The sequence below is a fragment of the Bombina bombina genome, chromosome 11 (genome assembly GCF_027579735.1).
Source record: "Bombina bombina isolate aBomBom1 chromosome 11, aBomBom1.pri, whole genome shotgun sequence".
In the NCBI taxonomy this organism is placed as follows: Eukaryota; Metazoa; Chordata; class Amphibia; order Anura; family Bombinatoridae; genus Bombina; species Bombina bombina.
Window position 1 is genome coordinate 192468719 of NC_069509.1, and position 18682 is coordinate 192487400.

At 42.2% G+C, this 18682-nt stretch overlaps 1 protein-coding gene across 1 annotated transcript in view; it reads right to left on the bottom strand.

Annotated features, from left to right (window-relative positions):
* The window catches only part of KATNIP (katanin interacting protein), a 362447-nt gene that overhangs the window by 210268 nt on the left and 133497 nt on the right, over positions 1 to 18682 (bottom strand). The window contains exons 12-16 of the mRNA XM_053694469.1: positions 16462 to 16555; positions 9510 to 9704; positions 5486 to 5617; positions 2721 to 3717; positions 101 to 823 (exon numbers count right to left, since the gene is read on the bottom strand). Coding sequence (XP_053550444.1) covers positions 101 to 823; positions 2721 to 3717; positions 5486 to 5617; positions 9510 to 9704; positions 16462 to 16555 — 2141 coding nt within the window. The remainder of the gene's footprint in view (positions 1 to 100; positions 824 to 2720; positions 3718 to 5485; positions 5618 to 9509; positions 9705 to 16461; positions 16556 to 18682) is intronic.

The following is an 18682-nucleotide window of genomic DNA, read 5'->3' on the forward strand; positions in this document are numbered from 1 at the left end:
AGTGAACGCCAGACCATCATGCACAACTCACAGTCAACCATTAACCCAATAATATGAAAAAAATTAAAAAGCATGAAGAGAATAGACAACAACAACATACCGCCAGAGAGGGTCCCAGACGCCTTTGCAATTTCTCCTTTAAAGATTATTTTATTGTCTAAAAGTATTTCAATGTCTTTCACTCCTCGGTATGAATGTATTCTGGACTTATTATAATTCCAAATGCGCAGCACGGCCACCTTACACGGCTGAACAAAGTCCAGGTATATGTAATGAAGTTTCCCAGGGGTGAATGGCGCCAACCAGAGATTCATGTCATCTTGTGTCCTGTTGATACCACTTATTAGGTTGGTCACCACTCTGGGGTCTTTACCGTAGGTCGGTAAAATATTAATATCAGGTGGATCTGCTTTGATCTTAGCTATGTGAACAGGGTTTCCATTGGAACAAAATATTTCAATCCCATTTAGGCCGACATAGTGTCTGTCACCCCAAGTGGTTGCAATTTTAATGCACATATGTTGCCCGTATGGCAAAACTGGGATTTCAAAATCACTACCTTCATCTTTCTCAGTTTCTATGGTGCTGCCATTAGGCACTCTGGGCAGTTCCAATGCATTTTCCTTGCGATTCAGATCGTGTTGTTTTCTAATCTTTTTTTGTTGAAGAAACTCATCAAATATATCCCCTTCATACTGCATGTTGGAGATCCTGCCACTGTGGGACTGGTTGAATTTCAGTAAAGACGTCCAGGACTCCATCAAGCTGTTCTCAGGATCGTTACGCCATCTTGGCCTAACGTGTTTGGGCTGTCCTTGATTATCTAAAAAAAAAAAAGCAAACTATAGAAACAATATGACTACTGGAAATTTAACATAAAATAACATTAAAGGGACAGTATACTGTAAAATAGTTTTTTCCCTTAATGTGTTTACAATTGCTTTTTTTACCAACTGCAGAGTAAAAAATTTATGAAAATTAGCTTTTTAAGGTTTATTTCTGTATATTAAAGCTCTGGTTTTGTGTTTTGAAGCCACAGCCTAATAAAATAGGTTGAGCTTGTAGGTATAATCAGATCTCATTACTGTATCACATTGTGCACATATACCTGCTTCTTTATCTTATATCTGTCCTTAAAACAATCACCAATACTTTGAGAGAACAATGGAAAATCAACATTTTATTACCTTATCTCTGCTTTATCACACTGGGAGTGTAATTTCTTCTGCTGGCTGTGTTTACAAAGCTTATCTATAGCTGGTACGCGCGGCCACAAATTTCAGAATAGGTGGGGATACCACATGCTAAATTAACAATTTCAAATGCCAATATAAGGGTAAAGGAGCTACTTGTAAACAATTTAATACACTCCAGCAGGTAAAGTGGATCATTGGGAACAAATTAAAGGGGAGAAAAAATTTGAGTAAACTGTCCCTTTAAGCAATTTTAAACAAGTATTGTTCTCTTGTAAATCTCCTCCTTCCTCCTCTTTGCTGACTTCCTTCAACTGGTGTACCATTGGACACATGTATATTATGTATATGAAAACACATCAGTGTGCATGAAAAAAAAAGATTAAGTAAAACTAATAGGATATGCATGATTATGCTGATGCAAAAGGGGATTAACAGGTTGGTGGTTCCCAAAAAGTGGACGACACAGGATTTAATTAAAATAGAAGACATTGCTGGAATGTATCCTTTGTATGTGGTATTTGACCTTGGGGGAGCTGTGGAGAATGGGCTCTGAGTGGGGTGTGATTAAGTACTGAACAGGTGGATCATAGGGGAGGATCCCTCGCAAGCTGGTTGATTGTTTGCAGTTGATGGAGGAAGGCTTTGCAACAGGGGGTGTGGAGGACAAATCTATCGGGGAGACCATAATCTGAGTAATTGGGATCCCTGGGGGACAATTATGTGTGTTAGAGATGTGTATGAAACATAGGAAGGTTGTGGTTAGGGGTTTATATAGGCTGGAAGGGTATGGGGTATAGAGGTTAATTCATGTTAGGAAAGTGTGATGGTTATGGTTGAGGTAAATCATGTTCTGGGGCTAGGGAGGTTAGCAGCTTAGTTTTATTGCTGGTCGTTAGGATTTGTAGTAAGGGGTGGGGACTGAATAGTTAATTACAGGGTTAAGCGTACATTGAGTAGGGCTAATGTGGAGGGGTAGAGATAAAAGGTTAATGCAGAAGGGTAAGTTTAGGGATAATGAGGCAGAGGGTGGTCTGAGGGGATAAAGATAACACTACATTATGCAGTTACTGTTATTCAGGGTGAAGATTACATTATAACAGTCAACCAGGGGGAGCAGCACATTGTAACACTCATACAATTACCACAGTCTGAACAAACTTTACCAGCTTTAATTTGAGATGTTAAAACAACATTGTACACAACAATATTCTATCATCCATATCCAAGTGCAGTACAAAGACATAAACCAATACAGCAGCAGCAGTTACATACAAATGCTCATAGGCTGATCTATATTCCGGATAAAGTTAATAGGCTAAAAGAGCTTTCTGCTAATGTTCATTGGCTATTATAAATTATACATGATACCAGTACGCATTAGTACACGACTAATACTGCTATTTTAACTGGTTTTAATTTACATGTTTTCAGGCAAAAAAAATATATCATGTTTAGATGTGTTATTTCACAATGTCCCTTTAAGTAAAAGAGGCTCATTATTAAAAAGGAGCAGTAATTACTCACGTGTCCCTGACAAGCTCATCTCTCCACAGTTTTCTGTTCCTAAACTCGTCTCTTTCAGAGCTTTTCTCCTACCACTGACCAGACGCTCGGGCTTAGGAGAACAGTTGTTTGGGAAATTTTCCAAATCATCATCATATGTTCTTCTTGAACTTGCAGGTGGGAGATCTTTTTCAGGTTCAGCTTTACGTAGGTGTTGGCAGTCTGCATTCTGCACTTGATTGCTGTTCCCTGGGAAGTGACTACAAGCAAAACTCTGACAAGCTCCTTTACTGAAAGGGTAGTTGGAAGAGAACGTGAGAAAACTCTCTATGTCTGAATCTTGAGTTTCCTTGTGGTTGTTAGAAGCAGGAGATAACCAAGTAGGTGTTTTATTAGAAGATTCTCTAAGTTTTCTCCCTGTAATTATTTCTAATTGCTCCTGCAGTGTCTGGCTATCAGATTGAGGAAGCTGTGCGGATGGGGCGTGTACAGCACTGTGCGCATGTAAGTTATCTGGTTCAAAGTCCAAATCACCACTTAGGATGTTAGAATCTGTCTCATTACAGAGCTTTGCTTGGTCTTCAGTAGCATTAGACATAAATCCTGGCTCTGCTAAAGAAGTGGACAGTTCAAGGTGCTGAAAATGTTTATGTAGCGCTGAAGGAGTTTCCGGCTGCATATCCCTAGAGAAAGTGTCTGATGAGTTCACCTCTGTCTGAGGTCCAACAGTTTTACAATTATTGGTTTCATGTGAATTATAATGTAATTTACCATCAGTACTACTTTGTAGAATACTGGTAGAGGCTGTGGTCATATTGTCATTGTCCACTAACGCCGCAATGTCATCTCTGTTCGTGTTAACAGCAGGCGGCCAGGAACTCACTATTTGACCAGTTTGCAAATCAACGGTGTTGTTGTAATCAAAGACATGGTTCCCGCAACCTCTTTCCAAAATTCCATCAAACACGCAGTTTTCATCTTTATATATCCTCACGTGTTGTGCACCAATGTCAAGATCCTGAGAGACAAACATTATAAATATGTTACTCATGATAGAGTCGTGTCAAGGCTTTACATTAATGGCATATTTCAATATAAAGCGTAACACGTATCTAAAAGCAGATGCCGTCACAAACACTGCAACCATAAAAAAAGACAGATATTTGGACAGTTCACCATTTTGACTATTAAGCCGCAGTTTGTATCCTTGTTAAATAGACAAGTGATAAAAGTCAAAAATAAACTTTCATGATTCAGAGACTACACAACAATTTGTATTTAGCACTAAATGGCAGAGGCCTCTACAATATTTTTAACAATATCTTTAATATATATGATTTCTGCAAAAGGTGTGAAGTTTAACAAAATACTATGGCGCAGACTTATGGAGAAACAATTGACAATAGAAGTATATTAGAAAGTTTTTTTAAACTGTTCTCTGCATCTGAATGATGAAAAGTTAATTTTGTCTTCTGTGTCAATTTAATAAAACACAGTTCAGCACCAAAACTGCTGACAACATAACAAGCCTGTAATTTTATCAATTAAGATATTAAATAGAACAAAAACTAAATGGTGATCACTTCAGGATTCTGAGCTCTGCTTCCCAGTAATGTACTGGGTTGGGAGAGAGAGTGTGTGTGTGACTCTTCTAATAAATCTGTATACGCCTGAGATACCAAGGAACATCTTGCCCTAGGGCAGCGCACAAATTATTAGTTTTTTCAGCCAATAAGAGGCTTCAGCAGCTGACACTGATTTCTATCTTTAAGTACATTCCCTGGAGGACAAGCTGCTATGTGCCCCTTTTAGGCTTATCTACTAATGATATAATCTCTTAGTATTCTTAATTAAGGAGTATATAATTAAAATTATTAAAATGGGAAGTTAATTAAGCATGACATAAATATGCAGCCACAAAGCGCATTAGATAAAGTGTGACAGTGTAAACACAGAGAGTGCAGATTCATACTGAGCTATACACCCTTCCCTGGGAGTTGAATAGTTAAGCTGCTGGGTAGGCCTATTGCTTATCGCCATTTGCAGAATATTTAATAAGAACAAGATTAAAAAGGATTCCAGCTAATTCCGCAATAATAAACCCACACAATGAAACGTCTTTGTGGCAGTATCTAAAAATCTTCATTTTAATGAACTACTAGAGGGCGGAAACAAGGCTATCTGAAAGCTGCGCAGTGAGTGCGTTAAATTCCGTCTGGGGCGCACAAGATACAAATCTCACTAAACAATGACTGTTTAGCATTTTTACTAAAAGTGAAATATGAAGTGTGCTTAACCCCTTGACTGCCAAAACAAATATAGTAGTGGCTTGCGTAGATGTGTTATAGTCTTCTTTGGCATTCAAGGTGTTAATGTGATTTATGTACACTGTGCTGCACAAACTCTATTTACTGTAATCTGGAGAGAAATCCTTCTATAGCTTTACTATAAGAACACTAAATAATAATATTAGCTTTACAGAAAAGGAAATATTTAATATAATACAACTAGCACTGCAGGCTACTGAATTTATAACAGTGTGTTGGGCTATTTCATGTCATATTTTAAAGCTTAAACAACAGTATACAACAAAATAACTAAAAGCATTTTTGAAACGTAAACTCCGTAATACACAAATATTTCATTGCTCCGTACTCACCGCACCCTTCAGTCCCACAGTGATTACAACTCATTTGTAAAGCGCACAAGAAGAATAAGTGGTGCACACAGTGAAGCTGCACACAGCCAGCAGTAGCCGGAGATAACACAGAGCTGATTACACTCACAGTATTGTTATAATTCCAGATCTTCATCCTGCAGATTTCAACGTCACATGACCTTGTGGGATTGCGGACGACAAAGTAAAGCTGCACAGGAGGATGGAAGGAGCAGGTCCACATGAGGTGATCCTTGGTAGTCTGTGCAAGACAGGTCAGGAAAACAGGGTCAGTACTTTGGGATGTTACCCTACAGAGAGATGGAAACAAAAAGGCAAAACAGAGCGAGGAGAGACGGACACAGAGTGCAGCCAGAGGCATAAAACAGAGCGAGGAGAGACGGACACAGAGTGCAGCCAGAGGCATAAAACAGAGCGAGGAGAGACGGACACAGAGTGCAGCCAGAGGCATAAAACAGAGCGAGGAGAGACGGACACAGAGTGCAGCCAGAGGCATAAAACAGAGCGAGGAGAGACGGACACAGAGTGCAGCCAGAGGCATAAAACAGAGTGAGGAGAGACAGACACAGAGTGCAGCCAGAGGCATAAAACAGAGCGAGGAGAGACGGACACAGAGTGCAGCCAGAGGCATAAAACAGAGCGAGGAGAGACGGACACAGAGAGCAGCCAGAGGCATAAAACAGAGCGAGGAGAGACGGACACAGAGTGCAGCCAGAGGCATAAAACAGAGCGAGGAGAGACGGACACAGAGAGCAGCCAGAGGCATAAAACAGAGCGAGGAGAGACGGACACAGAGAGCAACCAGAGGCATAAAACAGAGCGAGGGGAGAGGGAGACGGACACAGAGTGCAGCCAGAGGCATAAAACAGAGCGAGGGGAGACGGAGACGGACACAGAGTGCAGCCAGAGGCATAAAACAGAGCGAGGGGAGAGGGAGACGGACACAGAGTGCAGCCAGAGGCATAAAACAGAGCGAAGAGAGAGGGAGACGGACACAGAGTGCAGCCAGAGGCATAAAACAGAGCGAGGGGAGAGGGAGACGGACACAGAGTGCAGCCAGAGGCATAAAACAGAGCGAGGGGAGAGGGAGACGGACACAGAGTGCAGCCAGAGGCATAAAACAGAGCGAGGGGAGAGGGAGACGGACACAGAGAGCAGCCAGAGGCATAAAACAGAGCGAAGGGAGAGGGAGACGGACACAGAGAGCAGCCAGAGGCATAAAACAGAGCGAGGGGAGAGGGAGACGGACACAGAGTGCAGCCAGAGGCATAAAACAGAGCGAGGGGAGAGGGAGACGGACACAGAGTGCAGCCAGAGGCATAAAACAGAGCGAGGGGAGAGGGAGACGGACACAGAGAGCAGCCAGAGGCATAAAACAGAGCGAAGGGAGAGGGAGACGGACACAGAGAGCAGCCAGAGGCATAAAACAGAGCGAGGGGAGAGGGAGACGGACACAGAGTGCAGCCAGAGGCATAAAACAGAGCGAGGGGAGAGGGAGACAGAGTGCAGCCAGAGGCATAAAACAGAGCGAGGAGAGACGGACACAGAGAGCAGCCAGAGGCATAAAACAGAGCGAGGGGAGACGGAGACGGACACAGAGTGCAGCCAGAGGCATAAAACAGAGCGAGGGGAGAGGGAGACGGACACAGAGAGCAGCCAAAGGCATAAAACAGAGCGAGGGGAGAGGGAGACGGACACAGAGTGCAGCCAGAGGCATAAAACAGAGTGAGGGGAGAGGGAGACGGACACAGAGAGCAGCCAGAGGCATAAAACAGAGCGAGGGGAGAGGGAGACGGACACAGAGAGCAGCCAGAGGCATAAAACAGAGCGAGGGGAGAGGGAGACGGACACAGAGTGCAGCCAGAGGCATAAAACAGAGCGAGGGGAGAGGGAGACGGATACAGAGAGCAGCCAGAGGCATAAAACAGAGCGAGGGGAGAGGGAGACGGATACAGAGTGCAGCCAGAGGCATAAAACAGAGTGAGGGGAGAGGGAGACGGACACAGAGAGCAGCCAGAGGCATAAAACAGAGCGAGGGGAGAGGGAGACGGACACAGAGAGCAGCCAGAGGCATAAAACAGAGCGAGGGGAGAGGGAGACGGACACAGAGTGCAGCCAGAGGCATAAAACAGAGCGAGGGGAGAGGGAGACGGATACAGAGAGCAGCCAGAGGCATAAAACAGAGCGAGGGGAGAGGGAGACGGATACAGAGAGCAGCCAGAGGCATAAAACAGAGCGAGGGGAGAGGGAGACGGATACAGAGTGCAGCCAGAGGCATAAAACAGAGTGAGGGGAGAGGGAGACGGACACAGAGAGCAGCCAGAGGCATAAAACAGAGCGAAGGGTGATAGAGACGGTATGACGAGGATGAGGGAGAGGGGGTCAAGGGCAATGAGAGAGAGAGTAAAGGGGTGAGGGGAACTGTAACTGAAAATGGCAGACGAGTGTGAGACAACTGCACCTCAGGGTACTTATTGTACAGCACAGGTGGGTTTGTAATTTCGACATTCAAAAAGAGTGTGGGAAACGGCACCAAGTCTTTAAATCACCAATTGGGGATCAGCCACTTCCATATATATACAAATAGAAAAGATAACTCCGGCCTTGGTTACATTTAAAAAGGGACCTTTATTTCACTCACATGGCCCCAAGTACAAAACACAACGTTTCGAGCCTATACGAGGTCATGACTTATGTCACATGACTAAGGACCTAGTATAGGCCCAAAACGTTATCTTTTTTGTTTTGTACTTTGGACCATGTAAGTGAAAAAAAGGTCCCTTTTTAAATGTAAACAAGGCCGGAGTTATCTTTTCTATTTGGGTTAGCTCTTTCACCAGTGCTGTAATACAGATACCGTGAAACCCTGGCCTATTACAGAGGATGGGAGCGAATCACGGCAGTAATAATTAATAAACACCTGATAATGTGCTGCACTGAGAGTGCATATACTGATGTAATTCCTCTGTGACTGTGCACAGCTTGCAGAGTTGGGGAATATTGCATCAGTTTCTAAGAACTGCCCCATTAAGAGCCAGATTACGAATTAGCGGGAGGAGAGTAAATTAATTTGCGAGATTGCAGTGTTCTTTATGCTCAAATCTATATTACAAGTGGCGCGCTGTTTAAATTACTGCAAATTTGTTTGCAGGAATTTGAGGTAATTTATGGTCCCCATTTTTTTCTATGTGCGTCGTCGAGCGGCAATGTCCACTCGTAGCACAAACTAAAAGTAAATGTGATCGCTCAAATGCAATGGCATTTACTGCTCAAACTTTTTATGCAACCTGAAAGGTTGTGTAAAGAGTTTGGCCGGAGGAAACACGTTTTTATTTTTTACAGGTAAGGTTAGTCTGTTTAGGGGTAACTTAGGGGTGGTGTTCGGTTAGGGAGTTTAGATTTTAGTGGGTCAATTTGCAATGTGGGGGAGTAGCGGTTTAGTGGTAAACATTGTAGTGGGTTACTTTGCGATGAGGTTGTGGTGGTTTAGGGGTTAATAGTGTAGCAGGTACTTTGTAGTGAGCTATGTGGCAGATTAGGGGTTAATAGTGCCGCAGGTACTTAGCGGTGGGCTATGTGGCAGTTTAGGGGTTAATAGTGTGGTGGGTACTTAGCGGTATGCTATGTGGCAGATTAGAGGATAATAGTGTAGTGGGTGGTTTGTGGTGGGCTATGTGGTGGTTTTGGGGTTTTTACAGTAGGGGCCTTATGGCGATTCAGGTTAGCACGCAAGTATGGCTTTTGCCCACTTTTCACTCTCCATTGAAGCCAATAGGAGAGTACGTTAACGCGGTCTCGATATTCTGACCTATGCTCTTTGCATGCTCGGGTTACCGTGCAAGGAAAAAAGATTTGCTTTAAACTTGTAATACGCAAGACACTACACGACGTGCACAAAGAGCAGAAGTCGAGCGGAGTTAGCAGGAATTACCGTTCCACTCGTAATCTAGCCCTAAATGTGTATTATATAGAACACATATCTTTTGCTATGACAAAACCTATATTGTGTTGTATGTTTTTGTCCATTTGTGAACATACAAAGCGCACAGTAATGTCACAGAATGTGCACGTGCCTCACTACTGTTGCTTCCTTATCAGATATTCTAGTAAAAATAAAGGATTTCCAGGCATACCTGTGTCTTCCCGTTGACTAAACAGCCGAGGTCCCCAGGAAAATCAGCATTTCGGACGTTCACATCATGAGGAGACACAAAGATTTTGTGGTCATTTTTATCGAAGAACTCAACTTCTGTTAACCCAACGCTGTAACAATTTCCCCAGTTGGATAAAATCTCAATAGTAATATACACGGCATCCTTAGCTGCGGGCTGCAAACGCATCTGTATTAGAGACATCACAGGGGGGGGATAACAAAACAGGGGAAGCAGGAGAGAGAGCAGCTCACTTGAATGGGTTAATAATAACTAAACAAATGAAAAGTGAATGTGGGGACAAATTACTGCTGGGTGACATCCGACCCCTTGTACATGCTGCAGTATGTTAAACAGACCATGTTTACCCCTAATCATCACACTGGGGGCGTATGGTGCACGGCCTGTACTGTTTAAACTCCTGTAGAAGGAGCCTGAATCCAAGACATCCACTGACGCCCTTCACATAACCCCACCAAGTGTCATGAGAGTATCAGCCAATTAGATGATGCCTCAGCATAGGCTAAATCCAATAGCAGTTGTCACATTATCAGAGCTAGGAGGGGCTGGCTTGATCCCGAGGGGGCAGATTTACATTTGGCAACTAAATGGTTAATTTTACATAGTACAAAGGTTTCTTACTATTGCTGTTATTATGTAAAGCACCAACATATTCTATCCTAGTGCTATACAAGGAGACACAGTGATAGGATGATATAAAATAACAGACATAACATCATTATACAGACACAGATATGAGGGTCTCACTCGGATTACGGTAAGTGAATTCCTCCTGTTTAACCCCCGGCATAATAACAAGGTGCAGTAATAGGATGAGATTTATATATATAACAGACATAACATCATTATACAGACACAGATATGAGGGTCTCACTCTGCTGACAGTGTAAGTGAATTCCTCCAGTACAGAAGGTCCAGCACTCGCTATAGTCCATTAAAGCTGGGGTGGAACCCACATAATATATAAATAATAAGTCCAAAGAGAGCACTCGCCATTGGTAAAAAATATTTAATCCAAAGTGCTGTAAACGTTTTCGGGGGGTGACCCCCTCATCAGACAGAAAATATAAACAAGTGTATTCACCAAACAATACAATATATGTGTTATTGTGGATCGGCCGCTGGTCCCCTTGGGAGAACGCCGCTCCGAAACCGGCAGTGGAGATGATGTCATCACGCCGGGTTCCGGCGGCTTACCAGGTGTTCAATTGGACAATGAAAAGTGCAAACAAAGGGGTTGTCATGGTATCGAGTGATACTAGGTTGCGGGGCATTAATACATATTATGCAAGCTTGTAAGGAATGCCCAAATTGTAAAAGAATGTGTTATCAAATGAGGGGTGTATTACATTGTGGCAACCAAACATTAAACAACCTAAAGTTAAAAACAATTATACGGAGGTAGCCAGAGAGGATAATAATGAAAAAGACAATATTGAGATGGATAAAAGCACAGTAGAAGGAAGAGGAAAAGAAAAAAGAGAAGATAAGAAAGAAAAGGGAAGAGGAGAGAAAGGGGGGAGGAAGAATTAAGTGGGGCATATACACTGCCTTACTTGGCAATAAAGTGTGCTATTAATAGAGGAGTTTGCACAAAGGAGGTATATTGTAAGGACTAACGGTTGGTATCCCTAACGGGTATTACAGCTCAGGGGTAAATCAACGTATTAACCAGATTCCACACCAGAGGCTACATGTACAATAATTCCTTAGTTAAATATATAAGGTGTGTATAAGAATTCTGACAGTGTGGGAAAGACTAGAAAGGGGAGGGGTAAGAAGGGGAAAGAAAAGGGAGGGGAAAGAAGAGTGAGGAAAACCAAAAGTATAAGTTAGTAGTATTTGGCTTGAATCTAAGTTTTATATATATCAAAGGTATATGAAAGCTAGCCAGAATAATAAACTACTATGTTAGACAGATAAGTTCAACAGTTGTGGAAATGCATTAAATTAAATATATGTGGGGATAGAGTTCTGATAGGAGATGACTAGCTGGGGGCTTATTAAGGCCATCCGCTATACCATCCACTAATTTTTGGTTTACAGGAAGCAGTGCCAGTCCAGGTGGGTATTTGTTGAGAATGGAGCACCATTTTTCACAGAACGAAGGATTGTATCTGCCAATTGTCGGGGTATTTCTTATTCGGAAACCTCTTGGTATATAGCGTTTTCTATAATATTCTGAGAGATAGACCCCATGTAGTTCCAGGTCTTTTAATCTCTTTTTTAGTTTGAGCAGATGATTTAAAACATAAGCCGGTTTATTTGGTGTTGGTCCTGTAGTCAATGCATCAAATAGGATAGTGGCGGCATCCTCCTCTGTGAAGTGGAAATGTAGTAGCCCCTGGTACAGCTACTGGAGCTGCAACCTCTGTGTCAGAGGTCTCCATATTTTGGCTAGTTCCGTAAAAGTAAATTTGCTTCATTGCAACTGTGGTCTATTCTATGTGGGCAAGACGACAGACGACCTCTGCACAAGAATGGCCAACCACAGATTGGCAATCAGGACTGCCATAGATAGAGGCCAGACAGACCAACCGGTGGCCAGACATTTTCTCCAAAAGGGCCACACAGTTAAAGATCTAAGATATACTCTTATAGATCATGTACCCCCACTAACAAGGAGGAGATAGGGGCAGATTACTCTTACAACGAGAGGCAAGATGGACCTATGAACTGGGCACCCTGGTCCCTAATGGGCTAAATACCCACCTGGACTGGCACTGCTTTCTGTAACCAAAAATTAGTGGATGGTATAGCGGATGGCCTTAATAAGCCCCCAGCTAGTCATCTCCTATCAGAACTCTATCCCCACATATATTTAATTTAATGCATTTCCACAACTGTTGAACTTATCTGTCTAACATAGTAGTTTATTATTCTGGCTATCTTTCATATACCTTTGATATATAAAACTTAGATTCAAGCCAAATACTACTAACTTATACTTTTGGTTTTCCTCACTCTTCTTTCCCCTCCCTTTTCTTTCCCCTTCTTACCCCTCCCCTTTCTAGTCTTTCCCACACTGTCAGAATTCTTATACACACCTTATATATTTAACTAAGGAATTATTGTACATGTAGCCTCTGGTGTGGAATCTGGTTAATACGTTGATTTACCCCTGAGCTGTAATACCCGTTAGGGATACCAACCGTTAGTCCTTACAATATACCTCCTTTGTGCAAACTCCTCTATTAATAGCACACTTTATTGCCAAGTAAGGCAGTGTATATGCCCCACTTAATTCTTCCTCCCCCCCCTTTCTCTCCTCTTCCCTTTTCTTTCTTATCTTCTCTTTTTTCTTTTCCTCTTCCTTCTACTGTGCTTTTATCCATCTCAATATTGTCTTTTTTATTATTATCCTCTCTGGCTACCTCCGTATAATTGTTTTTAATTTTAGGTTGTTTAATGTTTGGTTGCCACAATGTAATACACCCCTCATTTGATAACACATTCTTTTACAATTTGGGCATTCCTTACAAGCTTGTATAATATGTATTAATGCCCCGCAACCTAGTATCACTCGATACCATGACAACCCCTTTGTTTGCACTTTTCATCGTCCAACTGAACACCTGGTAAGCCGCCGGAACCCGGCGTGATGACGTCATCTTCTCTGCCGGTTTCGGAGCGGCATTCTCCCAAGGGGACCAGCGGCCGATCCACAATAACACATATATTGTATTGTTTGGTGAATACACTTGTTTATATTTTCTGTCTGATGAGGGGGTCACCCCCCGAAAACGTTTACAGCACTTTGGATTAAATATTTTTACCAATGGCGAGTGCTCTCTTTGGACTTATATATATTTTAAAACACAGGCTAAAAAGACTATTTTATATTCCCCTGTATACCTAATTTCCCATCTTTATTCATATTGATTCTATGTTGATATATAACTTTATGTCAGTATATGCTTTGTGTATAACCATATATTTCCCCTGCCTGTTATCTTTTACCGACACTATCTGCCTCTGTCTCCTAAACCCCTATCATGATTTTTACGACACCCCATCCTCCCTCTGCATTCAGACCTCTGTAACACTTTGTCTTTTTAGCCTGTGTTTTAAAATATAATCTGTAAATTCCATCAAATTGGTCAGTATTGCTTCAGACTTGAAAAAGGAAGACACTCTTCTGAAAGCTTGTCAACTTATAAATGTATAGTTAATCCAATAAAAAAATAGCATTGCTCAATGCAATACTCTTGTTATTTTGATATCTAAATCTCTGGACTAACACGGCTACTCCAATCAACGCATATAACAGACATAACATTATACAAGGCATTATAACAAGGTGCAGTGATATGCCTGTTATATACACACACACACATATATATATATATATATATAATCCTAACATCATTATACAGATATGAGGGTTTTACTCTGCAGACAGTGTAAGTGAATTCCTCCTGTTTAACCCCAGGCATATTAACAAGGTGCAGTGGCAAACAGCAGTTCTCAGATTCATCTAAACCTTAAGTAACTAGAATGTAATATATACAGGGGGTAGACTTGAGGCTCAGGCTCCTGATTGGTGTGAAATACGTTTTCCTCGCGCTAATGATTCATTCATTGCTATAAGAGCTATTGGGAAGTGTAAAAAAAAAAAAAAAAGGCACAGAATGGCTTAGAGTGACTACAAATTAAAAATTGGAAAGCAAGAAAATAATCTCCTCCTTATCCAACAAAGTCAGTAAACAGCTGTCACTTTTACTGTGAATAGGAGATTTGTCTCACTGGAGAGTTCTATCCATCAATGTAGGGCAGCGTCACTGTCGAATTCTGTTTATTTAAACCTAAAATCTCTGCTGTGTAAACTGCCCCCTAATAAACTGTCCCAGCTGAACTGGGTGTTAGTAATGGAACCAGTTTGCTCTAATTCATGAAGAGCCTGAACATGTCAGAGGAGTGCACTGCTCTGTTATACGGCTGCCAGATCACAGTATATGTGATGTGCACAGGTCCGTAGTCTGAGGAGTGAACTGCTCTGTTATACAGGGAGTGCAGAATTATTAGGCAAATGAGTATTTTGACCACATCATCCTCTTTATGCATGTTGTCTTACTCCAAGCTGTATAGGCTCGAAAGCCTACTACCAATTAAGCATATTAGGTGATGTGCATCTCTGTAATGAGAAGGGGTGTGGTCTAATGACATCAACACCCTATATCAGGTGTGCATAATTATTAGGCAACTTCCTTTCCTTTGGCAAAATGGGTCAAAAGAAGGACTTGACAGGCTCAGAAAAGTCAAAAATAGTGAGATATCTTGCAGAGGGATGCAGCACTCTTAAAATTGCAAAGCTTCTGAAGCGTGATCATCGAACAATCAAGCGTTTTATTCAAAATAGTCAACAGGGTCGCAAGAAGCGTGTGGAAAAACCAAGGCGCAAAATAACTGCCCATGAACTGAGAAAAGTCAAGCGTGCAGCTGCCAAGATGCCACTTGCCACCAGTTTGGCCATATTTCAGAGCTGCAACATCACTGGAGTGCCCAAAAGCACAAGGTGCGCAATACTCAGAGACATGGCCAAGGTAAGAAAGGCTGAAAGACGACCACCACTGAACAAGACACACAAGCTGAAACGTCAAGACTGGGCCAAGAAATATCTCAAGACTGATTTTTCTAAGGTTTTATGGACTGATGAAATGAGAGTGAGTCTTGATGGGCCAGATGGATGGCCCGTGGCTGGATTGGTAAAGGGCAGAGAGCTCCAGTCCGACTCAGACGCCAGCAAGGTGGAGGTGGAGTACTGGTTTGGGCTGGTATCATCAAAGATGAGCTTGTGGGGCCTTTTCGGGTTGAGGATGGAGTCAAGCTCAACTCCCAGTCCTACTGCCAGTTTCTGGAAGACACCTTCTTCAAGCAGTGGTACAGGAAGAAGTCTGCATCCTTCAAGAAAAACATGATTTTCATGCAGGACAATGCTCCATCACACGCGTCCAAGTACTCCACAGCGTGGCTGGCAAGAAAGGGTATAAAAGAAGAAAATCTAATGACATGGCCTCCTTGTTCACCTGATCTGAACCCCATTGAGAACCTGTGGTCCATCATCAAATGTGAGATTTACAAGGAGGGAAAACAGTACACCTCTCTGAACAGTGTCTGGGAGCCTGTGGTTGCTGCTGCACGCAATGTTGATGGTGAACAGATCAAAACACTGACAGAATCCATGGATGGCAGGCTTTTGAGTGTCCTTGCAAAGAAAGGTGGCTATATTGGTCACTGATTTGTTTTTGTTTTGTTTTTGAATGTCAGAAATGTATATTTGTGAATGTTGAGATGTTATATTGGTTTCACTGGTAAAAATAAATAATTGAAATGGGTATATATTTGTTTTTTGTTAAGTTGCCTAATAATTATGCACAGTAATAGTCACCTGCACACACAGATATCCCCCTAAAATAGCTAAAACTAAAAACAAACTAAAAACTACTTCCAAAACTATTCAGCTTTGATATTAATGAGTTGTTTGGGTTCATTGAGAACATGGTTGTTGTTCAATAATAAAATTAATCCTATAAAATACAACTTGCCTAATAATTCTGCACTCCCTGTATGGCTGCCAGATCACAGTATATGTGATGTGTACAGGTCAGCGGTCTAAGGAGTGCGCTGTTCTGTTATATGGCTGCCAGATCACAGTATATGTGATGTGCACAGGTCAGCAGTGTGAGGAGTGCACTGCTCTGTTATACGGCTGCAAGATCACAGTATATGTGATGTGCACAGGTCAGCAGTGTGAGGAGTGCACTACTCTGTTATACGGCTGCAAGATCACAGTATATGTGATGTGCACAGGTCTCAGAACCAGGCAGCGGTGTAATAACCAGATGGTAGAAACCAGATTTATTTTATCCTATGGGGCGGTATCACATTGTAACATCACATAACAATATCTCACCAGATCAGATTCCCGACTGATTTCATCAGGGTTATTTTGTAATGAAGAATCACCTTCAATGTTCTGGAGAGCTTTCAGCAGCCTCTTCTGGTCACTAAAAGTAAAAAGAAAATTTATGCTTACCTGATATATTTATTTTTTGACACGATGAGTCCATGGATCTTCTTAATTATTAATGGGATATTCACCTCCTGGTTTGCAGGAGGAGGCAAAGAGCACCACAGCAGAGCTGTTAAATAGCTCCTCCCTTCCCTCCCACTCCAGTCATTCGACCGAAGTTAGGAAGAGAAAGGAAAAGCCAAGGTGCAGAGGTGTCTGAAGTTTACAATAACCCACAATCTGTCTTATAAGAACAGGGCGGGCCGTGGACTCATTGTGTCAAAAAATAAATACATTTATCAGGAAAGCATAAATTTTCTTGTCTTTTTTATGACACGATGAATCCACGGATCATCTTAATTACTAATGGGATCCAATACCCAAGCTAGAGTACACAGATGATACGGGAGGGACAAGACAGGTAACCTAAACGGAATGCACCACTGCTTGAAGAACCTTTCTCCCAAAAGCGGCCTCAGCCGAAATAAAAGTATCAAATTAGAAGAACTTTGAAAAAGAGTGAAGAGAAGACCAATTTTGCAGCCTTGCAAATCTGTGCCACAGAATCCTCATCTTTGAATGTCCATGAGGAAGCAACATCTCTCGTAGACTGTTTCCAGTAGTCTCAGATGTAAAACGTATGATACTCTTCAGTCAAAAAGAAAGAGAAGTAGCCTTAGCTTTCTGTCCCTTACGTTTCCCCCGAGAAAACCACAAACAAAGAAGAAGACTGACAAAAGCCTTTAGTCGCCAGTAGGATAAAGTGTTAAACACACGGACCACATCCAAATTGAACAGAAAAAGGATTAGGACACAAAGAAGGAACAACCATCTCCTGATTAATGTTCCGATCAGAAACTACTCTTAGGCAGAAATCCAAAGTTAGTACGAAAAACTACCTTATCTGATCAAACATAAGGTAAGGAGACTCAAACTGAAATGTTGAGAGCTCTGACACTATCCGAGTGGAAGAAAGCGCAACAAGAAACAAAACTTTCCAAGATAATAAGGAAAGCATAGGCTCAAACAGAGCCCCTTGAAGACATTTCAAGAACTAAATTAAGACTCCATGAAGGAGTAACTGGTTTAAGCACAGGCCTGATACTGACCAAGGCCTGACAAAAGAATTGTACATCTGGGACATCCGCCAGACGTTTGTGTAACAAAATAGATAAGGCCGAGAGTTGACCCATTAGGAAACTCGTCGATAAACCTTCTCCAAACCTCTTGGAGAAAAGACAAAATTTTAAGAATCCTAACTCTACTCCATGAGTAGCCCTTGGATTCACACCAATAAAAGATATTTACGCCATATTTCATGGTAAAGTTCTCAAGTTACAGGCTCACAAGCCTGAATCATGGTCTTTATGACCGAGACAGAAAAAAACCCCGCTTGGACAGAATTAAGCGTTTAATCCCCAAGTAGTCCGTTTCAGAGAGACTAGATTTGGGTGAAGGAAGGGCCCTTGAATTAGAAGGTAAAGGAGATGACATGTCCACCTGATCTGCATACCAAGTCCTGAGAGGCCAAGTCCTGAGAGGCCAAGTCCTGAGAGGCCAAGTCAGAGCAACGAGAATCACCGACGCCCTCTCCTGTGTGATTCCAGCAGTCACCCGAAGTGGAAACACAAACGGAGGTAATAGGTATGCTAGACTGAAGATCCAAGGAACCGCCAGAGCGTCTTCAGTTCCGCCTGGGAATCCCTGAACCTCAACCCGTATCTCGGGAGCTTGGTATACTGTCGAGATACCATGAGATCTAACTCTGGCTGACCCTATTTGAGAGTCATGTGGAATTTATTATGGTTCCCAAGAAAATCACTCTTGAATCTGGGACTAAGGAACTCTATCCCAAATTTACCTTCCATCCATGAGTTCTCAGGAAGGATAACACCATGTCTGTAAGGGATCCTGCTTGTTTGAAAAAAGGCACCTGGACTAGAATATCGTCCAAATAAGATGGCACCCCAATGCCCCGTGGCCGTAGTAAAGCCAGAAGAGACCCCAGAACCTTTGTGAAGATACTAGGAGCCGTGGTCAGACCAAAAGGAAGATCCACAAACTGGAAGTGTTTGTCTAAAAGGGCAAACCCTAAGAACTTGTGATGATCCCTGTGGATAAG